General features: G+C 32.7%; 1 protein-coding gene across 2 annotated transcripts; it reads left to right on the top strand.

Annotated features, from left to right (window-relative positions):
• The first annotated feature begins 1,304 nt into the window (after positions 1 to 1,304).
• On the top strand, positions 1,305 to 23,089 carry LOC132735655 (sushi, von Willebrand factor type A, EGF and pentraxin domain-containing protein 1-like). Of its 2 annotated transcripts, none has more exons than XM_060722630.1 (24): positions 1,305 to 1,426; positions 2,231 to 2,320; positions 3,802 to 4,009; positions 4,215 to 4,394; positions 5,065 to 5,215; positions 5,694 to 5,821; positions 6,170 to 6,358; positions 7,217 to 7,390; positions 7,573 to 7,833; positions 8,597 to 8,815; positions 9,244 to 9,438; positions 9,854 to 10,360; positions 10,531 to 10,689; positions 12,416 to 12,577; positions 12,786 to 12,975; positions 14,047 to 14,231; positions 14,511 to 14,675; positions 15,754 to 15,984; positions 16,440 to 16,610; positions 17,638 to 17,841; positions 18,500 to 18,790; positions 19,403 to 19,609; positions 21,265 to 21,420; positions 22,896 to 23,089. In XM_060722630.1, exons 2-24 carry the CDS (start codon positions 2,249 to 2,251, stop codon positions 22,946 to 22,948), a joined length of 4,458 nt encoding a protein of 1,485 aa, XP_060578613.1. In that variant the 5' UTR covers positions 1,305 to 1,426; positions 2,231 to 2,248; the 3' UTR covers positions 22,949 to 23,089. The 2 variants fall into 2 exon arrangements, with proteins under 2 accessions (XP_060578613.1, XP_060578614.1); XM_060722631.1 differs by having other exon boundaries at positions 1,322 to 1,426; positions 2,286 to 2,320; positions 22,896 to 23,086.
• The last annotated feature ends 1,908 nt before the right edge of the window (positions 23,090 to 24,997 follow it).

Genomic DNA, 24,997 nt, shown 5'->3' with positions numbered 1-24,997 from the left:
TGGCATAACTTGCCAACATAAAAGTTCATTAAATAAAAAGATATATTAAATAACACTTATATTTATGAACTAAGAGAAAATACGAGTAAAAATACAGACGGAAACAAATCACGTGTAGACTGCCAATAAATTATATTTAACTAAAAGAATTCCTGCTATGACTTTAAGCAGTTTGCCTCCAGTTTCATGCTAACTGCTATGCTGATTTTGAAAATGTATTTATTAGTGAAATATTATAAAGTGAACAAAGAAAGTAATTAACACATTGCAAACATTACAATCTACGTAAATGTCCAAAAAGAGGTCAAATTATGTAAAATAGAACTCTTACTACGTAAAAAAGTATCTGGTAACAAATTGATCCCTCGGAAGCATTAATCACAACAAAATTACAAGAGAATTGCAGACTCGCTTTGATTGAGTCTATACGTGAGGGATAATGAAAACGTGCAACATCCCTCACGCCCTTGGGCTTGAGCGGTATTCAATTCTCAACACTCAATAGTGCTGGCATCAATGATCCCGAAGGACCAGAAACATATAACAACACTGAAGTGAAGTAAGGGCCACCTTTTTACAGCTGCCATATTTTACCCTTGCCCGTCCTGCTCACAAGCTTCCCCTCAGCTAACTCTAATTTGCAGTAATTGTATAACCTAGTGTGAAAAATCAGTAAAATATGTGGACATCCGTGTCCTATGAACATATTTCTTGCTTTACATTTGAAAAAGTGGGTTCTAAATCACTAAATAAATTATTAAAATATATCACTACAATTTTACTTTTATGTTTTAACAGTTTCTTTTTTATTTCAATGTAACATTTGAAAATAAAATATATCCAACTTTGTTAAATACATGCATTCCTTTCCTGTAATATAGTTATCAAATTGTATCATGAGTTTATCTTTGGAGATAAGCTTTTTTTGCGGGGAACGATGATCGAACGATTACTTTATGTGTTTCTTTTTCTACCCAGTGATCGTACACTCGTACGTGCTTTAAGACATAACAATGATTCACCATTAAGCAGACATATGAGAATTCCTGTTTATTTCAAACATTTTTTGTTCATAAAATATGCATTTAAGAGGGCAAAGAAACAAGATATGATTAAAATATATAACACGTGAATTGCATACCAGGTAAACAGACCACGATAAACGATGCTTCTTTATCAACATATCTCCCATAAATTTGCAGCAACAAAAAACGCCTTTGATAGAACGTGTTTATGCCAAAAAGCAAACAAACTAGATATAAACAGCAATAAACTGTATGCAATTACACTTAGTGTATGCGCCCTTTCTTTTGAATGTCTCCCCTATTTTTGAAATGAGGGAAAAAATCCTCCCTATTATTGTAATGAGGGGGAAAATCCTCTCCTATGTTTTGAAATTCTAGTATAGACACTGCTGGTGCTCAATGTTTGTATCTGGATATTAAAATAAATTTAACTACTAATGAAAAGTGTCAAACTTAAAACAGGACAATTCTGTTAAATAGTTCAGAAGGGCAAAGTTAAACATCTGAGGATGTTTCTAAATTCAAAATTTTACCATTTTATGTTTAAATGTTGAATTCTGCTTAAGCCGGTGATAGGGAGCGTGAACGGTAGTTTGCACTTGGCAGTACCGTCCATGAACAGGCTCAATCAAACCGAGCCTGCAACATTTTTTTCAATTTTGCCGTTTTGGCCTTTATTAAGGGATTCATATTTTCTCAATTTGAACATTTCCATTAAATGTATTTTGAAGGCTTAGTTTTACATGTACAGTCTAAAAGGAAGGGTTAGATATAAAAACTTACACACATGCTTGATCATATGGCTGTTGATGATGAAGACTAATTATCGATTAGTTAATCTTCATTTTCTGTCCGACTCATATCTGACTTAAAGCTGCAATGAAATCTTTAATATTTTCAGTATTATTTTTTTTATTTTCATACTTTCCAGTGTTTTATTGTAATATGTCAGATGATTATATTTTCACAACATATTGCATCTGGTGTTCACTCAGTGAAACATATTTTATTCTTACATGCAAAACAAATCCAAATACATATCCACTATGTATTACATTATTCCGTTTCCTATGTAATTCACATGTTTGATATACGATACTGCAACTCACACTATTCATCAGTGTGAACTACACAGTTTTGAGAAGTCTTCAATTAAATGTTTATGTTAGTAAATTATACTGTTTCTTTGCTTTGATTTATTACAGTTGCATTTTATCGAGGAAATGTTCTTTACTGAATGTTTAATTTATTGTTTGACAGTAATTGTCGTGGTCGGAGATAACGACGTAAACGAGGTAAGAAAGTTTTTGACTGATTTTAATTTTTTGATATCTCTTCAACACTATTTTCTTAAAGTTGGAAAAAAATTCTTTTGATGTTGTCATTATTTATAAAAGATCCTTTATGCTATAATTAAGGTGTAACAACATTTAAGTAAAATTTTATATATGTATATAATTATTCTTCTAAAACAATTTCCAAACATTTAAAGAATATGTTAAATATGTACTGCAAAATTTATTCGCATTACAAGTAATCATTAAAATATATGCTTTCATTTCTTATTGAAAAATTTGGCTTAGACTTAATAAATTTCTAATTAACTCCTTTTATTTACATAAAATGTTAATTCCATAATATCTTTACAAATGATGCTTTTTGGAACTTACAATATTGAAAAATCTTTATTTTTGAGCATCACATTTATGATAAAAAAACATAAAAACTGAGTTACCAGCAAAATATGCAGACTTCTTCACAAGATTATAATCATGAGGTTTGAAAAATCGAATAATTCGCGCATGGTTATTAAATGTATCTTACTTATTACGGACATGCCTATTTTGTAAAAAAAAAAGATGATGACGAATACCATAATTGTTAAATTAAGGCGGTGTGAGTTGGAATGATTTATCTGTTTGTATGAAACCCACATACAGGTAGTCGACATTTTATAATTAAAAGAGTGTGCGATTATCCCATCTTCGTCACTGTTAAGATGTCAACATTATTGCAACTGTGAGAGTGCTACATTGTAACGCGCTTCTGCATTTATAATGATAAAATGTTTTCATATTACCATCATATATTCTGAATTGTTCATCTTTCTGCGAGTTTTTAAAATTCTGGGAATAAGCAATATTTTTTCTAGCATGTTTTCTCAATTTCACTCTATGAGCTACTTTTTTATATAAAAAGTTCATGGTAAAAAAAACTTACTTGACGTTGAAAATGAAAATCTTTGAAACTGAAAGAGGGCAGTTTATACATGCCATATACTAGTACATAACTTAGAATCGTAAATGTGTACCTGTATGATAAAGATTGTCGTCAACTTTGTTCTAAATAATATATCATATACATATGGTGGCTGATTTACGCCATGTAGTATTTTCGCTTCTTCGACTCAAAATGCGAAAATACGAAGAGACGATGAATTTATACTCTGTCGTCTCTTTGCGATTTCGCATTTTTGTATTTTGAACGCGAAAAAGCGAAAATACGACAGATAGAATGCGATTATACGACAGATTTTATGTGTCGTATTTTCGCCCTCCTGTCGTATTTTCGCTTGTCCAACCTTGTCGTCTCTTCGTGTTTTTGAATTCTGAGGCGGAGAAGAGAAAAAAACGACATGGCGTAAATCAGCCATCATAAATACAGTATTATTCCAGTATTACAATGATGGATTTGGCTGTTCCCCATTACATGCATTACAAACATTGTGCCGCTAATTACATTTAATTACATTTAATTACAATAATTTTTTAAACAGTATGCAGAAGAAGAAATTTCTCCCGATAGCTGTTACCTCGATCCTTTGATGAGTCTGTCAAACTGCCATGACCACACTGATAAAAAAGTGAAAATTGATGGAATGTATGAGATGGCCCATAACACAACATGTACCCTGGAACATAGGAATGAAGACATGTTCAGTGTTGCCTGCATTGACGGGGTGCTCTTCATTTCATCGAATGAATGTAATTGTTATACCCTTATGATATTTAAGAGAAAAAATCAAACTAAAAACCAAAACAAAACAAAATGCAACATCATTTCAATCAGTAATAATTAAACTTTTTTTCGATAACAATTGGACAATGATTTATAAAATAACATATATTACTTGTTAACTGTAAGAAAACATTTCAAAATTGAGAACTTTATATTTCATTCTAAATAAAGATTTAACGAGGAAAAAGCGTCAAGTATCGCCTTTTGAGGTAGCCAATTCTCCGTCTGTCAGTGGTATGGGTGGTTTTACAGCGTCTGGTGCTATGATTGGCTCAGCTTTTGGACCTATAGGTTTAGCTGTTGGCGCTGGTATAGGTGTAATTGTAGATGTCGTGTGTGCTATTGTCTGCCGTAAGTATTGCATCATGTCCAAAGAAAATATTATTATAATATGATATTAGTGTATCATTTCATCTGTAAGTTTCTCACAATTGGTATGCAAGAGCTTTAACACTGTCTAATATTCTAAACTTGTATGAAACGGGCAAATCACCTTTAATGCCCTTTGACACCGGCTTTAGCTGAATTCAACATTAATTTTTAACAACACTCTCATATACAATTGCTTTTGTCGATTTTGATTTTGATTTTGGAGGACAATGTAATAATATATGTATTTAGTGAAGTAATTGGTCAGTCAATAATAAGTTATGGCTCAATAGTTTATGATACTTATTTTTATTCGGTATGTAATGTTGTGACTTATATGTTTAGGGGATTTCAAGCACTATTTATAGGTAGTCACGTGTTGGCAATTTTCTCTCATACATTGAACCTAAATTTTGCTCAATTCTTGTTTGTTTAATTCCTGTTTAAGAATTGGAGTATTAGTTTGAAGAAAAGAAGGGTGCCAACAGGTGGTTACACTGTAAAAGTTGTTTGTTAAGCCAGTTTTGATAGTGTCTTCCTTGCCCTAAATGCAAGCTACAATTTCAAAATTCTTATTAAAAGATAGATAATGTATGTTTAACGTTGTTATTTATGTGTATTTATCTTATTTTTCGTTCCGTTACAAATAAAGGTCACGACAATCCACCTCTTTCCAACAAGCCACCGACAATAACGAAGCCTGCTGTATTACCGAAAGCAATATTAGCAAAGGAAGGGGAAACAACAGCAAGGGTCAAATGGTATCCGCCAACGATAACGGACCCTGAAGATGGAGATATCAAGTAATTATAAAGCAATCAAAACTAGTACTACTTTTATGCTCTGCAAAAATGGTATTGTTTGATAGTGCATCTGTTTTATCTGACACACACATATCATTTAAGCGCACAAAACGTTAAGATTTCACTATAAACTTAATCATATTTCCTGTTTTGGTGCCATATGACCTAACCGTAAACTAAAACACAATAAAGTTAATATTACTTAATTGAGGCCATTCCATAATGCAGTATTGAACCTACACTTTGTTCAATATCCTCTGTTTTGCTGAATGAAAACTTTGTGCAAGGGGTTATTTAAACTTTACATGAAAATTAAAGTATATAAGCGAAAAACCAAATGTTATGAGTAATCTGTTCTTCATCTTGATCTTTTTTTTGTTTTTGTTATGCCACGTAATTTCAAGGGAAGATTACTTATGAATATGTCTTACAAACAAAGAAATATATATAGTGTCTAAACTTTTGTTTTAAATTACAGAGCAGTTGCCTATCCGCCAAACTTTATAAACGGCGGACAATATTCAGAAGGAAATTACGTGGTGTATTTCGTTGGTACAGATAGCGGGGGTCTGTCTGCAACTACATCCCTTTCCTTTCAAGTCAAATGTAAGAATCTTTAAATGTCTTTACGAATATTTAGAAGAACCACTGCAAAAACAAATATACTTTTTACGAAATATTTATATTAAGTCATTTAATGTCTTCGTTAATTACTAGTAAAAGGGAAGATGTATTAAAGTATTTTTGATTGATCTATATTATAAAACCAGATTTGCGTTGTCACTTCGTCACCATGTATGATGTTTAGCACAAAAGCTTTACTTTATTGGTCTGAAAGGGAAAAATCAATATCTAAGGCGGCGATACTTTCATGGTGAGCACAAGAATCAATTAATGTTTTAATTGATCCAAAGAAATGCATGGTTTCATTAAGAACATGTTTCTTTCTAACAGTGCACAGATGTGGATTCCCCAGATGGCCTGAAAATGGCTACATTGACTGTGGTGGTAGTGATATTATCTATGGGACTATATGTAAAATAAGATGTAAATCCGGCTTTACCATAAGTGAAGGAAACAAACCTTCTCTAAAATGTGTCAAAAACGGTGCCTGGATGCCGCCATATCCTTCGAACTGCAAACGTATGCTAATAGAAAATATATTTAATTCAGTTAATATAATAAAATAGATGTCTTTTTATTTGAATCAGGCATATTCGGTTATAGATGTAAAAACAAAACATGCATTGATAATTTTAAATACAAGAATATGTATATGTATTTTGCTTATAATTTTACATATCTGTATGTTTGAACACCTGTAAAAGAATGCAGTTAGAGATATCTTCATCCAACATGTTCCTCTTCTTTGAAATGATTAATTTCTTGTAACTAGAACGCTTAGAAAATTGTGATGTTGTTACGATCAAGTGACATTATGTAGAAGAGAACGTAAAATTAAAAATGATTTTTATCTTTGCTTTTAATTTCATTATAAATGTCACCCGAATAGTAAGTAATCATAGTGACCCACATAAATTTATATACATGTACATATCCTTCAGAAATTATCGGTCATATTCAATTCATTAAAAAATTGGGGCAGTTTTTTACACATAAGATATTTATGTTTTATTTATATTTTATCCTAAACATTTGCCGGTACCAAGAAATGTGTTTTAATATAAGAATTGCTATTGTAATTGTCGGTCTTTTGAGGTTAAACAACTTCTTTATCTCCACTCGACAGTGACGAAAAAGTGCATAATGTCACTCTAAATAAACAGTTGAATGGAATGGTCTTAAATTGAATTGTAACTGCGTTGAAGCCGTTCTAGAACATGTTTAAAACTCTTGAATTTTATAACTTGTATATTTGCAACTTGGAATTTGGTAATCACTTTTTTGACATTAAAAAGCAAAATCGTGTGCGACGATTACAACACTATCACATGGTCATGTATTGTTATATTATTTTAATCACTTAGTTACCATTAACAGCACGAGTGTGTGCCAAAGTACCAACAATATCACACGGTGAGGTACAATGTCGTAACGGTAAACAAGTTGGAAATATATGTGAAGTTGTTTGTGACTATGGATATCAAGTTCATGGTATGCGCATTGTGGGCTGTGACAACGATGGAACGTGGGGAATAATGCCTGTTTGTTATGGTAAATTTTTGTTTCTATTTATTTTGTTTGACTTGACATACGTATATACAACATACATACATGCTATAACTCATTATGCCATTAATTTGTGAAGAAGAAAAAACAACAAAGAAATCCTGTCATTTTTTTAAATAACGAAATGGTATGCCTACAATTCTAACGTTTCAATTTGCACAATTTAGATGTCCTTCCGCCGAGATTTCTGGCGGGCGACTGTCCAGACGACATACAGGTATATATTGACTCGGCAAATAACACTGCAAAGGTAACTTGGAATGAGCCTCGAGGTGACGATAACTCTAGGGAGCCTGTAACAATTACGGAAGTTCATGGCCACAAGCCAGAAGTTCGACTGACTGCTGGTTTACATTCTATCAAATATACAATAACAGACAAGGCGCAAAACAGGGGTGACAACTGCGTGTTTAATATACAAGTTGTGAGTGAGTAATAACACAAAATATATCTGCGTATTAATGTTTTTTATTTAATTTTGTGTTAATGTACTAATTTGACTATGGGTTTGGAACTCTGTATTGTTGGTCTAAGGCTTTCAAATATCATATTAATAAAAATATTATCTCCTCTTTTTTGTTGGGGAACAGTATTTTACCTGTAGGAGTAAACAGTTAGTTGTTTTCCCCTTTTACTGAGGGAGGGGAGCTTTCGTGCATATTTGTTGCACATACCCTTATAGTTACAAATCTAATGTTGTAAATAATGTGACTGTTTTTTCAAGAAGCAAATTTCAAAATATTGCTTAAGGTCATCTGCATTTGGTAGAAAAAGGTAGGCATTTTTTAACAATGGGAGAGGTTATTTAATGGGGGCTTGTGAATTGAGGGTCGTTCAGACCCATACTGGTAGTGTTGAAAGGTATATTTTGCCATTTACCCTCAAAATGTTCAATCTTTACCCTTATAACAAGATTGATCTCTTATAAAAAATAAACTGAAAAATACTACTTATAAATGAAATCAATAAATGAAATCAAATACGGTAAGTGTATAAACATGTTTTGTTTAACAGTTTTACTGAAATAATTAAAACAATCAACTCGACAACTTCTTGACATAATTGCATTAAACTAAAGAAATGTTGAAAGTTATATGAAAAAGTATAGTTTTAGTTATCATGATATTTCTTTTATTTTCGCTGAAACTTGTTGAACTTGGTGAAAGTTGTTGTTGGTGTCGTTATATTTAGCATTAAGTTGTTCTCCTCCTAACCTTCGTGTGGCTGGTGGGGATCATCTGAAATATGATTGTCCTAGCTACAACCTTGGTGCCGAATGTTCAATGTCATGTATGTCGGGGTATCCTATGGGAGGAGAAACTAAAATACAATGTTCAGCTGACTACAAAAGTCGCCCTCCAAAATTAGACTGGAAATGGCAGGAAGATGGACTAGAACCATTTTGTAAAGGTAAACATGCTTTACAATCGCAACTTTCCGGTTTTTTGCAATATTTCGTAAGAGTACCTTAAACATAATTGGATTATTATTGACAGTATCAATTAACAGCATAAACATATTGGAGTATTTAAATTAAGATATACTTTAATATTTACAGAATACAAAACAGTTCAGTAATCTTCATCATTTATTATATGTTGTTCGTCAGTTTTCTCTTCATGTTCAAAATAACTCGGAAGCATGTACTACATAATTTTACTACAAATAATGTCCATGGTAATATCACTGGATGGAACGATAAATAATTAACAATTTTATAGCAACGTAAAATGTCAAATATGTAATAACAATATAGTTCTTCCATTGTTCAAAGTTCATCTTGAACATAGTACAATATCATATCATGCTGTTTAAAGAATGTATCTTTGAAACTTTAGAAACAAACTGTTCCAGAGACGCACTAAATGAACCTGTTAATGGCGCCTTGGCATGCAGTCAGTGGACTCATGGTCAAATGTGTCAGATGCAATGTGGCGCCGGATATGATATTCCAAATATTGGTGATGGTTTATTTGTGTGTGGTCGATCAACTGGTAAATGGAGGCCCTCCGCTGAAGTGCCAGACTGTGATAGTAAGTAAATATGTATATGTAAGTGTTCATCCAGGCTGTTCTACAGAAATTAAAAACATTACGATAGCGACAGGAGAATGTTTCTAATTTCTGTAGAACAGCTACGAATGAATACTAACATTCTTAGTGTCAAGCTTTATTTGTCCTTTATTACATCACGACCTTTTTACGAACACGGTACTATGGAGTATTATGTAAAGTAGAAGGGAACTATGAACGGAGTTTGATATAGTATCAAATGTTGTTCTTTATGATAAGTAACACTCGGAATTTTTAAGAAATACAGGGTTTCCATTGAATATCAAATAAAGCTGGACACTAAGTTCATTTATAGCATAGCGAAAACAATTGTAGAAATCAATTACGTCATTTGAACAATAAACTCACTTATGACATGTTACTTTATATTTTCCAGCTAAGCTTGACGTAAACAACATGAATCTTCCAAACGAATTTTACTACTATACCGGAAATTGTAATAGTTCAACTGAAAATTTATATCAAATTAAAGAAAATTTTGTACAAGCCCTAAACACTTCTAATTTCTGGGAATACTGCGTTGATATCTCAGCATGCCAAGCGAGGTTTGTGGACGTAACCTGTGGTCCAGTATCATCTCGACGCAAACGTGATATTAACTTCCGGGGGTATCGGCGTTCGGTACCGAAGTTTGCCTACAGACTGCGCTTTGAATTTATTTTACCTTATAAATTGGAGACAGGAAAATCTGCTGATGACATATTTGCAGAAAACGAAGACCGGCTATACAAAATGTCTGACGTTATACAAAAAGAAGTAGATTCTGGACATTTCGACCTTCACGTTGATGACCTTTACATAGAGAGAGATTCATATGGTCCTGGAGTTCCTTCAATGATTTGTCCTTCTGGTACTTTTCCAAGGAAAGAGTCTGCATCATGTGGTAAAAATTTAAGTTTCGTCTTAAAGGGGAAATTAAATAATTTTTCATCATAATTTCTGTATTATGGCAAACATGACTTTTACATAAAGGCAAGTAAATGAATTGCTTTCATGATAATTTTGTGTTCAGCTGCTTTTTTTAAAATCTAGATTAATTCTTGTCTATTTAAGTTGGTTGCCCTAAAGGCAGTTTTGCAAAGACGAACGGTAGATGTGTAAAATGTCCCCTAGGAACATACCAAAACTTAACGAACTCTTTGAAATGTGAAGCATGCCCGACAAACACAAATACAACAGAGATTGGTGCCGAAGACATCTCCCAGTGTCTGAGTATGTATAATTATATTCATTCCTTTGTTAAGATAGCCGAGCCCCATGTTCTTACACTTAAAAAAGATCAATATAAAATCAAAATTTAAATTAAGCCATATTTTATAAACGCTTAATGTTAAAGACGATAGACTTTGAATGACAGAAAACGGTGAATTTTCAGGAATTTATTGTGAGGACACTTAAAGCAAATATTTGCTACTTACTTGATTTTTACGATAAGTCATTTTATACAAATAAGTATATTTGTTTGTTTTTTTTATTTAAAGAAATGTCTTCCAAACCTACACGGTCGTAATTTTAAAACTTAAAACAAAATATATTATAGCCTTTTTTTTCCTCCTAAAGTATCAAAACATGTATACAACCCCAATCGATAAACGGTCTTTCCTTATACACTTTTAACAGATATAATTCCTTATGTGCACAGGATTTATTAATACAAATAATTATATTTCACAATTTTTCCCTTCAGATATAGTTTGTTGTCCATTTATTTTTTTTAAAAAATCACATTGTATTTGACTTTATATACGTAAATTGGGATTTGTAATTTAAATTTAAGGTTTTCAATTTGGAACATGTAACAGTTATAAAATGAGACTTGCTTCCGAGCACGCTGTTGTGCGCCATACAGGTTGTTTCTAACTGATGTCAAGAAATAAAATAAAAATGCAATATTGTAATTCTGACTTGTAAAATACGAGTATCACGTTTAAATTGAAGCCTCGTTCTGGAATGCATTTTAACCTCCTGCAAGGCAAAGTCACTGTCATTACATTTTAAATTGTTTTTGGTCAATAACTAGAGTTAATGAAGTGATGCTATACTACAAAAAATAGTAAGGTCAGGTCAAGGTCAATGTTACTGACAAAAGAGAAATTGTTTCCAGTCAATAATTAAAGTAGGAAATAGTATTATCAAACTGGACACCTTGCTCCGAATTGCTTTTGCATCCCATAAGTTAAGTTCAGGGTCACTATTACTCAGAATAGATAAGAGATTTCCTGCTAACAATAATCAAAATTAGTGTCTAACAAGCCTATGTAAAGATCTCACTTGGTTTCCGGTCGATAACTAGGGTTTAAATAAGATTTTATTATCAAAAATGGTTTCTAGCAAGCTCATTAAGAGGCCTCACTTTGGATTGTTTTGAATTCCAGGGGTCATGGTCTATGTCACTGTAAACGATGCAAATGGAAATGTATACAGTTGACAAGTAGAGTAAGGAATGTGTAATTGGATTACTGCAAAACAGCAAAGTGTTTGAATTTTGATATTGTTATAGTTGTGATATTTCTGGATATATTTAATTCATACTTAGAAAAAACAAAAACTGATAACAAATATATAAGCATACACATTTTAATTTATAAATGTTATCAAGTACTTTGTCACAATACATACATATCTATTAATAATTGTTAATATATGTAGTAAAATGAGCAAATAAGGCACACATAATGCGCCAATAGTGTAAATTATCATATTTAAGATTCTTATGGCTCTAAAAGTAAGCTATTGTACTTTTAAAAAAGTCTTGTGTAGAAATCCAAAACATACAATTTGATAGAAATACATATTTTACAAGGCAAGTGCATTAAATTTCAAATAATTATTTTTATGCTTGGAATATCACACCAGGATCATGATTCAGAAAAATATTGCTATCCATCTTTCTAAATGCAGTTATTTCAATACATTGCATTCTTTCTTGAAATTTCAGGATACTGTGTGGCTGGCGAGTTTTCACCAAATACGCTTGCACCTTGTACAAAATGCCCGTGCAATTCATTTCAAACTTACCCGAAGTCTGTTAGCTGCACAAGATGTGCTAGTAATAAAAGAAGTCCGTCAGATGGAGCTACATCTGTAACACAATGTCAAGGTAAGATTTGTGCTAGCTATGTTCAGAACACGAATATAGTATTAAACATTTGTTGTTCGTACAATTATAGACCTAGCTTAAGAATGTATTTGATGAGAAAACAATTGTTCTCAAATATTTTTCTATTTTCATAATCAGTATAATAGTAATGTTAATAATAAAGAACACGATTATCTAGATAATCACAAATTAACATTTTGTTTTGCAGCATATGATGTACAGTTGAGTGATGACAAAATAGAAATTGAAAACAAATTAAAACACGACATTATTACCATGTTTATGTGGGTGTATGTCACCAATAACGAGACGAATTCTGCTGTTGAGTTCGAAAATTCTGACAGTAGGCAAAGCTTTGGGTTTAGGATAACACCTACAGTTTCGATTGGACAATCGCAGTGAGTGTTAAGCTTGCATTCATCGTTGGGTGTTCTAGAATCAACCGTGTCCTTTACTTGTACTTTGAGATTTCCATGAAAGGCATTATAGGATTCTTTTGTAACATAAATCTAGCAAAATGTATGTCAGCATTGAACAAGTATTTTTTTTGTTTTAGCGTTATGTCACACATACACTTTTAAACACTAAGTAATATGACAGCTTTTCAGCTTTCATGGTACAATGTGCATTATTCCAGGCACTAGCGGGTCCCTCAGGAGAATGATTATCTTCCGTAAGCTAAAGTGATAGTCTTCGTACATCCAAAGTTCTTATCTTAGCTTGGTTGGAACACGCAGCTTAATAGTGTATGAAAGTTTTACTGTCAGGCAAATAAAAACGAGAGTGTTAACAACGACCGAGCTATTATTCAATCTTAAATGTTGGAATAAAACCATATTTGTGCCTCATCTGTGCAATTTTATTGTAGAACCATCAACCTTAAACTAGCTTGATAGATAGCTTCTTTTCGGCTGGATTCGAGTCCACAGCTGTATAGTGTATAAAAGTTTTGTTTCAAAACGATAATTAGGGTGTCCAATCATGTTCAATGGTCACCAGATGTTAGTATTGTTAAAGTAACTTTGAACACATTTATGTTATCACAGGAATAAACTTTGAGTCTAACTTATGACAAATGAAAGCAAAAAATGTGATTATAAATGGGAAAAAGCTTCAATGACTTTTGCACAGTTACTTTCGTATGAATATATATATTAGCTTTTTCATTTTTATGCTACATTCCCATTTTTAAAAGGGACACTAATTTGTGACTTCATTCTCGTTATAAAGAAAAGCAAACACAACAATATGAGTAAAATGTTAGGAAAAATATTAATTTAGATAAATATGATCATGTAATTATAAGTTGTTTCTATAGTCACTTGTTTCCCACAATTAAAAAAACAATAAGCAAACAAAAACAAAACACGAGATCAAGCAATACAGAACTGTTGCATTGTTATATAAGGCATTTCTTACTTAGTGTGAATTCATTGGCTTACTTTGAGTTTTTTTTTATATTTCTCTAGTGATATTGTCAGTACTGGCAATACGTTACAGACATCCATCTGGACAAGCATTGCTTTGATTGTTGATAAACCGTCTAGTGAGGTCAAAGTGTACGTGAATGGGAAAGTTTCCTATGCAAATTCTTCCTTCCTTGTATTGAAATCTCACACTCTTGATAGGAACGATTTGATCAGATTCTATGGTGGTAAGCAAATATTCTTTTTTCTTCTTTTTTTATATTTAATTTTTATTTCATAATGTGTGCAAAATATGAGTGTGTGTTCTTTTCTTTTATTGTGGATAAGAATTAATATAATTACTGTGTGACATGAAAAAATGCTGTGTACTTCAATATATTTTTTTCAAAATCATATTTAAGACAAAAATACTGTCCTTCGATTTTAAAATTTGAAACGGGCTGACTGAGATAAAAAAATATCAAATATGCAGATGATCGAATTTTAGTACATTATATCATTTTCAGAAATCAAGATTTCTGCATTTTGGATCATACCAAGGAAAGCAACTCCTTCTGATATTTCTTCCTGGTCGACTTCATGCTTACCTCCCATAACTGGAACTATATATTCAATGGATAATCTAGCCGCATCAGAAAATGTCAAAGTTGTGATTCCCTCCGTTTGCGATGGTTAGTTCTATTTAAAGCCATTAGAAACAACAATAATATATACATATATTTGAGCATTATGAATGGTGCATTCATACAAACATGTCAGAGAAGTATACATGATCACATGCATGCAAGTATGTTACATTTACAATGTTATGTATTGTACTTTTGCCATGTTCTGCGAGCGTTTCAAAATTAATGTGAAACTTCTTGACAAATGACAATTGCATCATTTAAAGTATTTCTTTCCCAAATGTCTGTATTTAGGGTAAACTGGTAACAAATGATATCATAAACTTGCATAGTGCAATTATTATCTTTAAACTCGATCACTTTAACTTGATTTATCTATATTTTTTGGTTAAGATATATTGTAGCGAAATGGTTACTTGAATGTTGAACGTCAAACCGAGTCTGCAATGTTCATGTAATTTTGTTGTGATTAATGCTTCCGAAGCAAGATTTTTACACTTCACAGCAAGAGGTGTCAACAGCCCTGTGGCAGCTGTGAAAAAATGGCCATGTATTTCACGTCGGTGCTGTAACATTTTTCATGGCCTTCGGGATCCATGATTCCGGCAGTTTTAAGTGTTTAAAATTGAGTACCGCTCAAGCCGTGGCTAGGGGGCTTGAGGTATATTGCACATTTTCATTAACGCTCATGATAAAACCCAATAAAACCGAGTCTTTAATTTTTATGTAATTGATGTCTAATTATGACATTATGCTCATTTTTAGCTATCATGTCAAGCTGAATTATATATATTTTTTTTTTTAAAAATGACTTTTATAAAAGAAAACCCAATAAATTTCGAACGATATTTGCAGAAAGTCCGTTGGTCACATGTATTATTGATTCATTTTGCATAGAAAATTATTAAACAGATAACAATTTGCGGCAAAATGTAAAATGAGCGCTCATTGTTTACACTTGGATGGAAATAATATCACTTTATTAACAGTAAAGAAGTATGTGATGTAAATATGGATAAAAAATAAGAACAAAAAATATCTTCAAACCAGAATTTGCCTGCATTAAAAGATATCGTAAAGGTCTAAACGATATTCTTACTTTATTAGTTTATTTCTGTTTTAGCTATCGATGAGTGTGAAAACTCTCCATGCAACAGCCATCAATGTATCAATGAACGTGGCGGCTATAAATGTATATGCTCTAGTGGTTTTAGTGGAGAACAATGCCAATTGCTCCCGGATTATTGCACGGATAATAACTGTAAGAACGGAGCAACGTGTGTAAATGGAACAGGAAACTACACCTGTAAATGTCCCTATGGTTACCGAGGTGATTTGTGTGAAATTAAAGCAGGTATAGTATTTTGTTTAAAACATAAAACAAAGATGTCCCTTCTGAAAGTTAAAAATGATAATATAATGAACCTTTATCAAGTAATAAAGTCCCCCTCCACTCCCTATATCTTGTGAATATGACTGCAATAAAGCTGCAACAGTATAATAGCATCCAGTCTTTGGTCAAACATGTATTATTGTTAATACATACTTCAACTTTTCATTTAAATATTAATAATAAATTATGTGATATCAATTTCAAACCTATTTAAAGTTCAGTCACATCATTATAATTTCATAAAAAGTTTCAAAACAGTCGAAATTAGAAAGATTACATTGTTCATACAAAAGAATCCATGTATAGCATACGTTCTACTTACACATTCTCATTGCTTTGTAATAATTTAAATGTACATATATGGTATCGCAAAGCCATGTGACAGAGATAAAATGTATATATTTAATTTCAATAAGTTGATGGCGGATGGTCAGCGTGGACAAACTGGACGACCTGCTCAAAATTATGTGACCGTGGTACAGCAAAAAGAACAAGAAGATGTGATAGTCCTTCCCCAGATACCGATGGTAAACAGTGTCAGGGAAATAGTAGCGAGGAGACTTCGTGTAACGAAGAAAAGTGTCCAGGTCGGTTTGAGATTGTTCATGTATTCCATAACATGATACACATTCCTCCACAAAATACATTTTTGCAGAATTAATGATTATTTTGTATGATATATTGTTGTTATATATCTGTATATACGACATACACTCAGGGCACTAATAACCCAATACTTACATTTTACTGCATTTTCAGTAATTAGGTTATTTGTTGACGGATTTGTTCAAATTTGGACCATACAAAACTCAACATATCATAATTACTACTTAGAATTATTTTAACAATTCATCGATAAGAAAATATAGAAAATAACAAAATAAATATGCTTTTGCAAAATGAAGAATCACAGAATGGCTGTAAATATCGTAACAAAATGAAAAGTCTCTAAATCCCACTATATATATGTATGTTAACCAGTTCTTCTACCTTGTGTGTCCTCCCATGGTTAAAACAGCGTGCAAACAGCTGTCTCATGGAAATGACGTAGTTTCTTATGAAGGCTTTGGGAATATAAAAAAGGGCAGGCTCGAGTTCAAGTAACTCCTGCCTCCCAAGTCACAAGATCTAAACATCGGATGAATGAACAGGCATGTGAGAAAGCGACTAGAAACCCCTCGCAATTTGCTGGAACTCCGGCAAGCGGGAATGGAGAACTATGAGACACAGGTGTTTGCGTTGTTATAGCCAATTGGGAGGACATACAAACTATTAGAACTGTCTAACATACAGATGTGGTGGGATCCAGAGACTTTTCTTTTTTTACGATATTTACAGCCATTCACTGATTTTTCTTTTTGAAGAAGCATATTTGTTTTGTTATTTTTTCTCTATTTTTTATCAATTATTTGTAAATATATGTTAAAGTTGCAAGAATGATATTTTGTAAATGTACATTTTACACTTCATTTATGAATATGCGATGCATCACGTTATTTCACGACATGATTTATACATTTCACATTTTCAATTCAATAAAATCAATGATTGATATTCGTTCTATATCAAAGGTCATGCTGTTAAATAATGATTCTATATCTATTTTTTGGACAGAATGCTCCAAATTACGAAGGACTTATGGTCTAATCATTACATGCAACAAAACATCGGAGCGTCAACGTTGTTTTATTAACTGCAGAGCAGGTTTATATTTCACAAATGCGCCTTTATCTTATTATGAATGTGGTCTTGCTACTGGATATAAATGGAATCATCAAAATGAGAAAAATCCTTCAGGAAGGCTGCCATCATGTTCAGGTAGATCTAAAGATACAAATGTGAGTGTGACTAAAATAAGGATTGGAGCACCACACTAAATACCGTATTCCGGTATATACCGGACAAGACGCTTGAATGATAAAATGCTAAAATTTTGCCTTTTCACCCAACGGAATGAACTTTAAAATGTTTAATTTATCTTTTCACACCGATTTATGTATGATAATGCATGAAAAATGTATAAACCGGCGAAAAAAACGATATTGCCTATTTTGTGATCATGATTTTTGCAAGCGTCTAAAGGTACTGCTCCAATCCTGTATTGAGTTAAATCCCAAATGTAATAACATACTTAAATGACAACGTGCCCAACGGCAGTTTCAACTATAATTAGTTTCTAAAAATCCCTTACCAGTACCCTTACCTGATCTTAGAGAGCACAAATAGCAACTGTCATTTGATCACTTTCACCTCCAACATTTTGACCATGAAAGGCTACCAGTACGGTTCCCAGTGAACAATGTTAATAAGTTCATTAGTACTATAATTATCTAATTTGGTAATTGTTAGAACATGTATTTACTTTTCAAAGCGTTCAGAGCATTATTCATTTAATTCGTGTTCATTTAACTAATATTATTATCATAATTGAGAATTGCTTTTAAACAATTTGCAATGTTTGTTTTAATTCCTACAGAGCTTGAGCCACCAGTAGTGATGGGTGTGAAATTTGAAGGCAATTACGACTCTATTCCATGCACAGATAGTAACAAGCAAATAGTTCAAGACTCTATTGATATCAAATTGTCAACACTTGGCTGTAAAAAGACAAGCACGTGCGAAACATCGATACCAGAACCGGTTTGTATTAACTCTGGAAAGAAGAGATCTACTGGAAGTTCAATGAAGGTGACTGTTAGACTTCAAGCAGCTGTCAACAGTAAAGGAAATACTTTCAATATTGTAGGGCTACTACAAAATAATTCAGGTTCGTGACCTTGATTTTTATCCTGACCCATTGCGTATTTGTGAATGTTGAGTCAGAAATATGAAAATCTCAATACGTCACTTGTAAAACATGTTTCGTCTAAATCTACTTGTAATAGAAAATAAGTTTCATTCCATGTAATGTATTACTTTTCATGCATAAATGTTAATATATGAAACAATTTTGAAAAAAAAGAAACACATGGTAAAAATGAATTATGTTGTTTACACTATGTAAATGCTTTTCTCTATCTAGAACAGTGTACGTTATTGGTATTGCTTATGTACTATTGGCCAGAGGTCTTCGTATGCACAATAAAATTATGTTATTGTTGTTAGATTTCCTTCTAGAGATGCATTAATTTAACATTTCTGAATGAAAAAGAAGTCTCAATACATTAAGACATGAGTTTAAGTGAAAAGAAAACCCTCAATGAACTTCTTCTGCAATAGTACATGTATGTGCTAATATCATAATCAACGTTCCTGATAATAGTACTGGAGGCCAGTATATTTTTTTCAAAATGACTATCCCCTAAAACTATAAAATACTAGCAATATTTTGGGGACTTTATACGTGTAAAACAGGCTCTTTTTACAAACATTTTTCTAGCACCGTCAAAGCAGTTGAGGGATTTTGTTAACCAGACGTTAGAGTTGGAGAGGTCCGCACAAACGTTAATGAACCGTTCCGTCGACTTCTTTCAAGTGACCGTAGCTGATGGAACAAAACATTCCCTTTCATCTAGTTCCGACAGGCTAACATACAAACCCGATATTCGTTGTCCTAGTGGAATGGTTCGCATTGAAGTATTTTGTGGTGAGTGAATTATTTCTATATTTACGAGTGTTATTGAGATAAGAATTGAAGTAAAAATGGTGCAAATATTAAAATCATACAAGTTTACGAGTTTTTATCTACAAGAAAGTAATTGTATCTAAAAGAAAGTAATTAACTGCAAATTAGCTCTTACTCGACATGAATCATTGTAGCCGCTTTTTCATGAAGAGACAAGTGCTGATAGAGATAACTGTGTTTGGCAGATGAGGTCAGGTGCTTCTAAAAAGACTGATAACACTGTAACAATGTGACGATACATTCAAATTTATAACATAAATAATACACGTGGATCCCACAGAGACAAACGATTGCACATTAACTTTTTGATATCCTTTAAGAAAAATGCTGACAGTTTATAGAAAAAGTAAGCAAACCATTATTTTGTTTTATATGACAGGAATGAACTGCATTAACACTATATATTGTTTTTGATGTTTTTCCTCGAAAGCTCATTGTTTTACATGCCAGTTTTGGCTTTATGCCAGATTAAGTAATTTGACCCCATCCACTTGAAGATCTAAAGGACCGTGTCTGTACATGACTGCTGGCGAAACAAAAATAACAAAATAATGTTTTGCTCCTTTTTTTCTAGAAAATATAAACAGTCAGCAATTAATAATTGACATTTTTCTTAGAGTTAAAAGGATATCAAAAAGTTACTGTGTACTCATGTATCTCTGCGAGCTGAGCAGCTCCACGTGTATTATCTATGTAATAAATTTGAATGTATCCTCACATTGCTACAGTGTTATCAGCCTTTTTAGAAACACCTGACCTGGCTAATTAAAATATGTCAATCACAATTTTCATTATCAGCACTGGTTTCTCCATGAAAAAAGTGGCTACACTAATTATTGCCGAGTAAGAGCCGATTTGCAGTTATATTGGTAAAGAGTTTGGTCCCTACGGTCGTCTTAATACAAACTCTTACCCATACTTATCTGAAGCAGGAAATAAGTGATTTTTTTTAAATAAACGGAGTTATAAACGTATGTTTATTTTTGAGCCTTATTTATTTTTCCGCATATAAGATCGAAACATATTTTACATACTGAACACCGGGTGCAAAATTTTCATGAGTTGCATCCCAACGAGTCGCAATATAACACCAGACATTCACGAGAGAAATATATTATTCTTTTTTACATGCAAAACAAATACATTTTTGTTTATGTCATTCTCTTTTCATTGATTTAAGTCATTTCTACAGAATATCACCGCGTAACGCCACGCGCTCTCATTTATGACGTCACATTATTTCCTTTTATAAATTCTTTTGAAAATCTTATCAAAATTGTTAAGATTTACAATGATGTTTTTTAACATTTAAGTGAGTTTCGAACTCCCTAACGTTTTACTTAGGACGGAATGTTTTGTGATTTTTTTTTCTTTTCATTGACAGCTACTTAAATTGTGATAATTTCATGCATACTTTTTTTGTTACTACAGTAGACGATATAATAATATTGTAACAATTTGTAAGCTTTTTTGTTGCATTTTATCAATTAATTGGAACCAAGTACCTTATTCGCATAGAGAATTTATATAAATCTAGTGATTAAATATTATTATATTGATTTTATCAGTTTTGTTTTGTTTTATTACAATTTTGAACTTAATTGGTAATTTTGAAGCTGTTTGTCCGGCGGGATCATATTCTGATGGTCAAATTGTTACAATGTGCCCTCGTGGTCAATACCAGGATGCTACAGGACAGTCAGCCTGTAAACCGTGTCCATCCGGTAAAACGACGACAGGAATAGGTTCCATCCATGGTTCAGAATGTTCAGGTAAGATTAAACGGTGTCCATCCGGTAAAGCAACGACAGGAATAGGTTCCATCCATGGTTCAGAATGTTCAGGTAAGATTAAACGGTGTCCATCCGGTAAAGCAACGACAGGAATAGGTTCCATCCATGGTTCAGAATGTTCAGGTAAGATTAAACGGTGTCCATCCGGTAAAACAACGACAGGAATAGGTTCCATCCATGGTTCAGAATGTTCAGGTAAGATTAAACGGTGTCCATCCGGTAAAGCAACGGCAGGAATAGGTTCCATCCATGGTTCAGAATGTTCAGGTAAGATGAAACCGTGTCCATCCGGTAAAGCAACGACAGGAATAGGTTCCATCCATGGTTCAGAATGTTCAGGTAAGATTAAACCGTGTCCGTCCGGTAAAACGACGGCAGGAATAGGTTCCATCCATGGTTCAGAATGTTCAGGTAAGATGAAACCGTGTCCATCCGGTAAAGCAACGACAGGAATAGGTTCCATCCATGGTTCAGAATGTTCAGGTAAGATTAAACCGTGTCCATCTGGTAAAGCAACGGTAGGAATAGGTTCCATCCATGGTTCAGAATGTTCAGGTAAGATGAAACCGTGTCCATCCGGTAAAACAACGACAGGAATAGGTTCCATCCATGGTTCAGAATGTTCAGGTAAGATGAAACCGTGTCCGTCCGGTAAAACAACGACAGGAATAGGTTCCATCCATGGTTCAGAATGTTCAGGTAAGATGAAACCGTGTCCGTCCGGTAAAACAACGACAGGAAATTTAGGTTCCATCCATGGTTCAGAATGTTCAGGTAAGATTAAACCGTGTCCATCTGGTAAAGCAACGGTAGGAATAGGTTCCATCCATGGTTCAGAATGTTCAGGTAAGATTAAACCGTGTCCGTCCGGTAAAACGACGGCAGGAATAGGTTCCATCCATGGTTCAGAATGTTCAGGTAAGATGAAACCGTGTCCGTCCGGTAAAACAACGACAGGAATAGGTTCCATCCATGGTTCAGAATGTTTAGGTAAGATGTCACGTATAATAATTTATTGTAAGGAAACATATTGAGAAACATATTGAGTTCTGTTTAATCTTTTGCTAAACGGGGACATGGGAGATGTTGGTCCTTTTATTTCTTATAACCAGGCTAAATAAAACCGAGTCTGCAATTACATGTATAACCTTTTGACTTTGAAAGAATCTATGTTCAAATGGTAAACAATCAAAAACAGCATCAAAATTAAGAAATAAATTACCCAGAGTTTAGTGTAATTATATATAATATTATCAAAAAAATCAAAAACCTTTTGACTTTGATTTCATTAATATCCATGATTTCCCCTTTCCCATATTCTTAAGTAAAGAATCTATGTTCAAATGGTAAAAAAAGTCAAAAACAGCATCAAAATTAAGAAATAAATCACCCAGAGTTTAATGTAACTAAATTATACTGTATATGTATATAACAGATTTTTATTAAAATTTTAGTTGATGACAATACTAATGTTAAGATATCGGACAATAATGGTAAGTTTAGATAACATTCATAATAAATGATTAAAATGTTTATATATTATCTACTCAGATGAAACATATCACTCATATATAAACACATATGCAGATGTTTCAAAATCATTAAAAATATACTATGATCATCTTTTGGTAAAATACTTTTGGTGTAAAAATTTATTGAAATCTTTGAATTGAATTGAAATTTTTCCTGAATATGTCTAGTTGGAATATTTGGATGTATAAACTCTGTTGGGGAAGCTGTACTTGGCAAATGAGCCGCGCCATGACAAAACCAACATAATGGTTTTTATTAAATGTCCTTATTTAAAGTCCTCTGTACAATATGATAATCAAACTGTAAAAATTAATTATTGTCTGACAAATTTGATGTTTGAAAAAAAAACTGACAATTACCATAAAGTCTCTCTTAAAATGTAAGATGAACATGTTTTGAATACATACAGAGAAGATATGTGATATTTTAAACTGGTTATCAAAATTTTTACCCAGATATGTTTTGGCAAATATAAATTTCATATTGCACCCTTACTCTCACCAAGGGAAAGGCATTGTGTCGCTGACTTAAAGACACCATTTACAATTAAGAGGGTGGGGAATTGAATTTTTTTTAATATTATTTAGGAATTGTCTTTTCACCAGTATTATTCTTTAAAAGAGCTCTTCTGTAACAGTAGTGTATTATATATCTTATAGGCGGTGCAAGCAAAGCTGTCCAGGTAGGAGTGGCCTTATCTGTGGTCATGACCTTTCTAGTCCTAGTTGCAGTCGGGGTTCTGTTGGCATGTAGATATCTAAACAAGAGAAATTTGTGATGCAACGCTTTATTCAGAGTAATTGTTATTTTATATTTCTTCTCGAGCTATGTACATCTCAGTGATATCTGGATTAAACGTACGTTTTGTGGGCGCTCATTTTGAAGCAATAACGGTTTCCGAACTAGACGGTGAAATGTACATTGTGAAAGATGTGTTTATATTTCCTTTTATACTGTGTCTATCTATTATTCCTTGGCATTTCTTTTATGCATATAACACAGGAACAAATGCTACATTTTTACGGATATTCCACAGTGTCAAAACAGAACATAATTATGGAACAATTATCTACAACAGTGCAGATGTAAAAATTCTTATGTATTTTTTAAAGATCCTGTAACACAAATTTTTTTAGGGTTTTATATCATAAATATGATGCTCAAATTAGTATTTATCAATTTTGTAAGTTCCAAAAAGCATTATGTATAAAGATACTGTGAATCGGGCGACCCGGGTTCGATTCCCGGACGGCGCAAGTCACTTTCGTTGTGATTGATCATGAAATCCTTTTTACGGTCATTGGCACTGTACCTCTGCTCTGGCATGTACATAAGTTTCAGTTCCTTGCGAAAGTGAAGGCAACTAGAACTGGTAAACTGCTTGACAGCCGGCCCAGGACAAATGCGGTGGTTGAACTGTGCTCTGGTGAATTCAATGTGGGTTAATGTCGTGATCCGGAGTGAAAACTACCACCACCACCACCATGGTAAACAACCTCAATTACAACAAACAGGATCTTTAAACTTTAGATCTGAATAAGTTTTGTCATATACTTATTGATCTTCACGTACTGTACGTCGTATTTGTGATAAAATGACAATATTCGCATGTGTTCATGATAAAACGACAATAACTAGCGGATGTGTTCATGATACAACAACATAACTACTATTTTTGTTATTGTGATAAAGCGACAAGAAAAATGTATGTGTTTATGATAAAGCGACATGAAAATTGTATGTGTTCATAACAAAACGACACAAAACTATAGATGTGTTTATGATAAAACGACATGAAAATTGTATGTGTTCATAATAAAACGACACAAAACTATAGATGTGTTTATGATAAAACGACAATAATTACATGTGTTCAATGAAAAATATCAAAAACGGGTGTATGTGTTCATGATATAACAACATAACAATTTTTTTGTGTTTTTATTATAAAGCGACAAAAATGAAGGTGTTTATGATCAGTCGACAGTATGATGTATGTGTTTATGATAAAACGACAACAATT

The sequence above is a fragment of the Ruditapes philippinarum genome, unplaced genomic scaffold (genome assembly GCF_026571515.1).
Source record: "Ruditapes philippinarum isolate M1 unplaced genomic scaffold, ASM2657151v2 ctg599_1_1_1_1, whole genome shotgun sequence".
NCBI classification, from domain to species: Eukaryota; Metazoa; Mollusca; class Bivalvia; order Venerida; family Veneridae; genus Ruditapes; species Ruditapes philippinarum.
The sequence above is the reverse complement of the archived record's forward strand: the minus strand, read 5'-3'. Positions and strand labels throughout refer to the sequence as shown.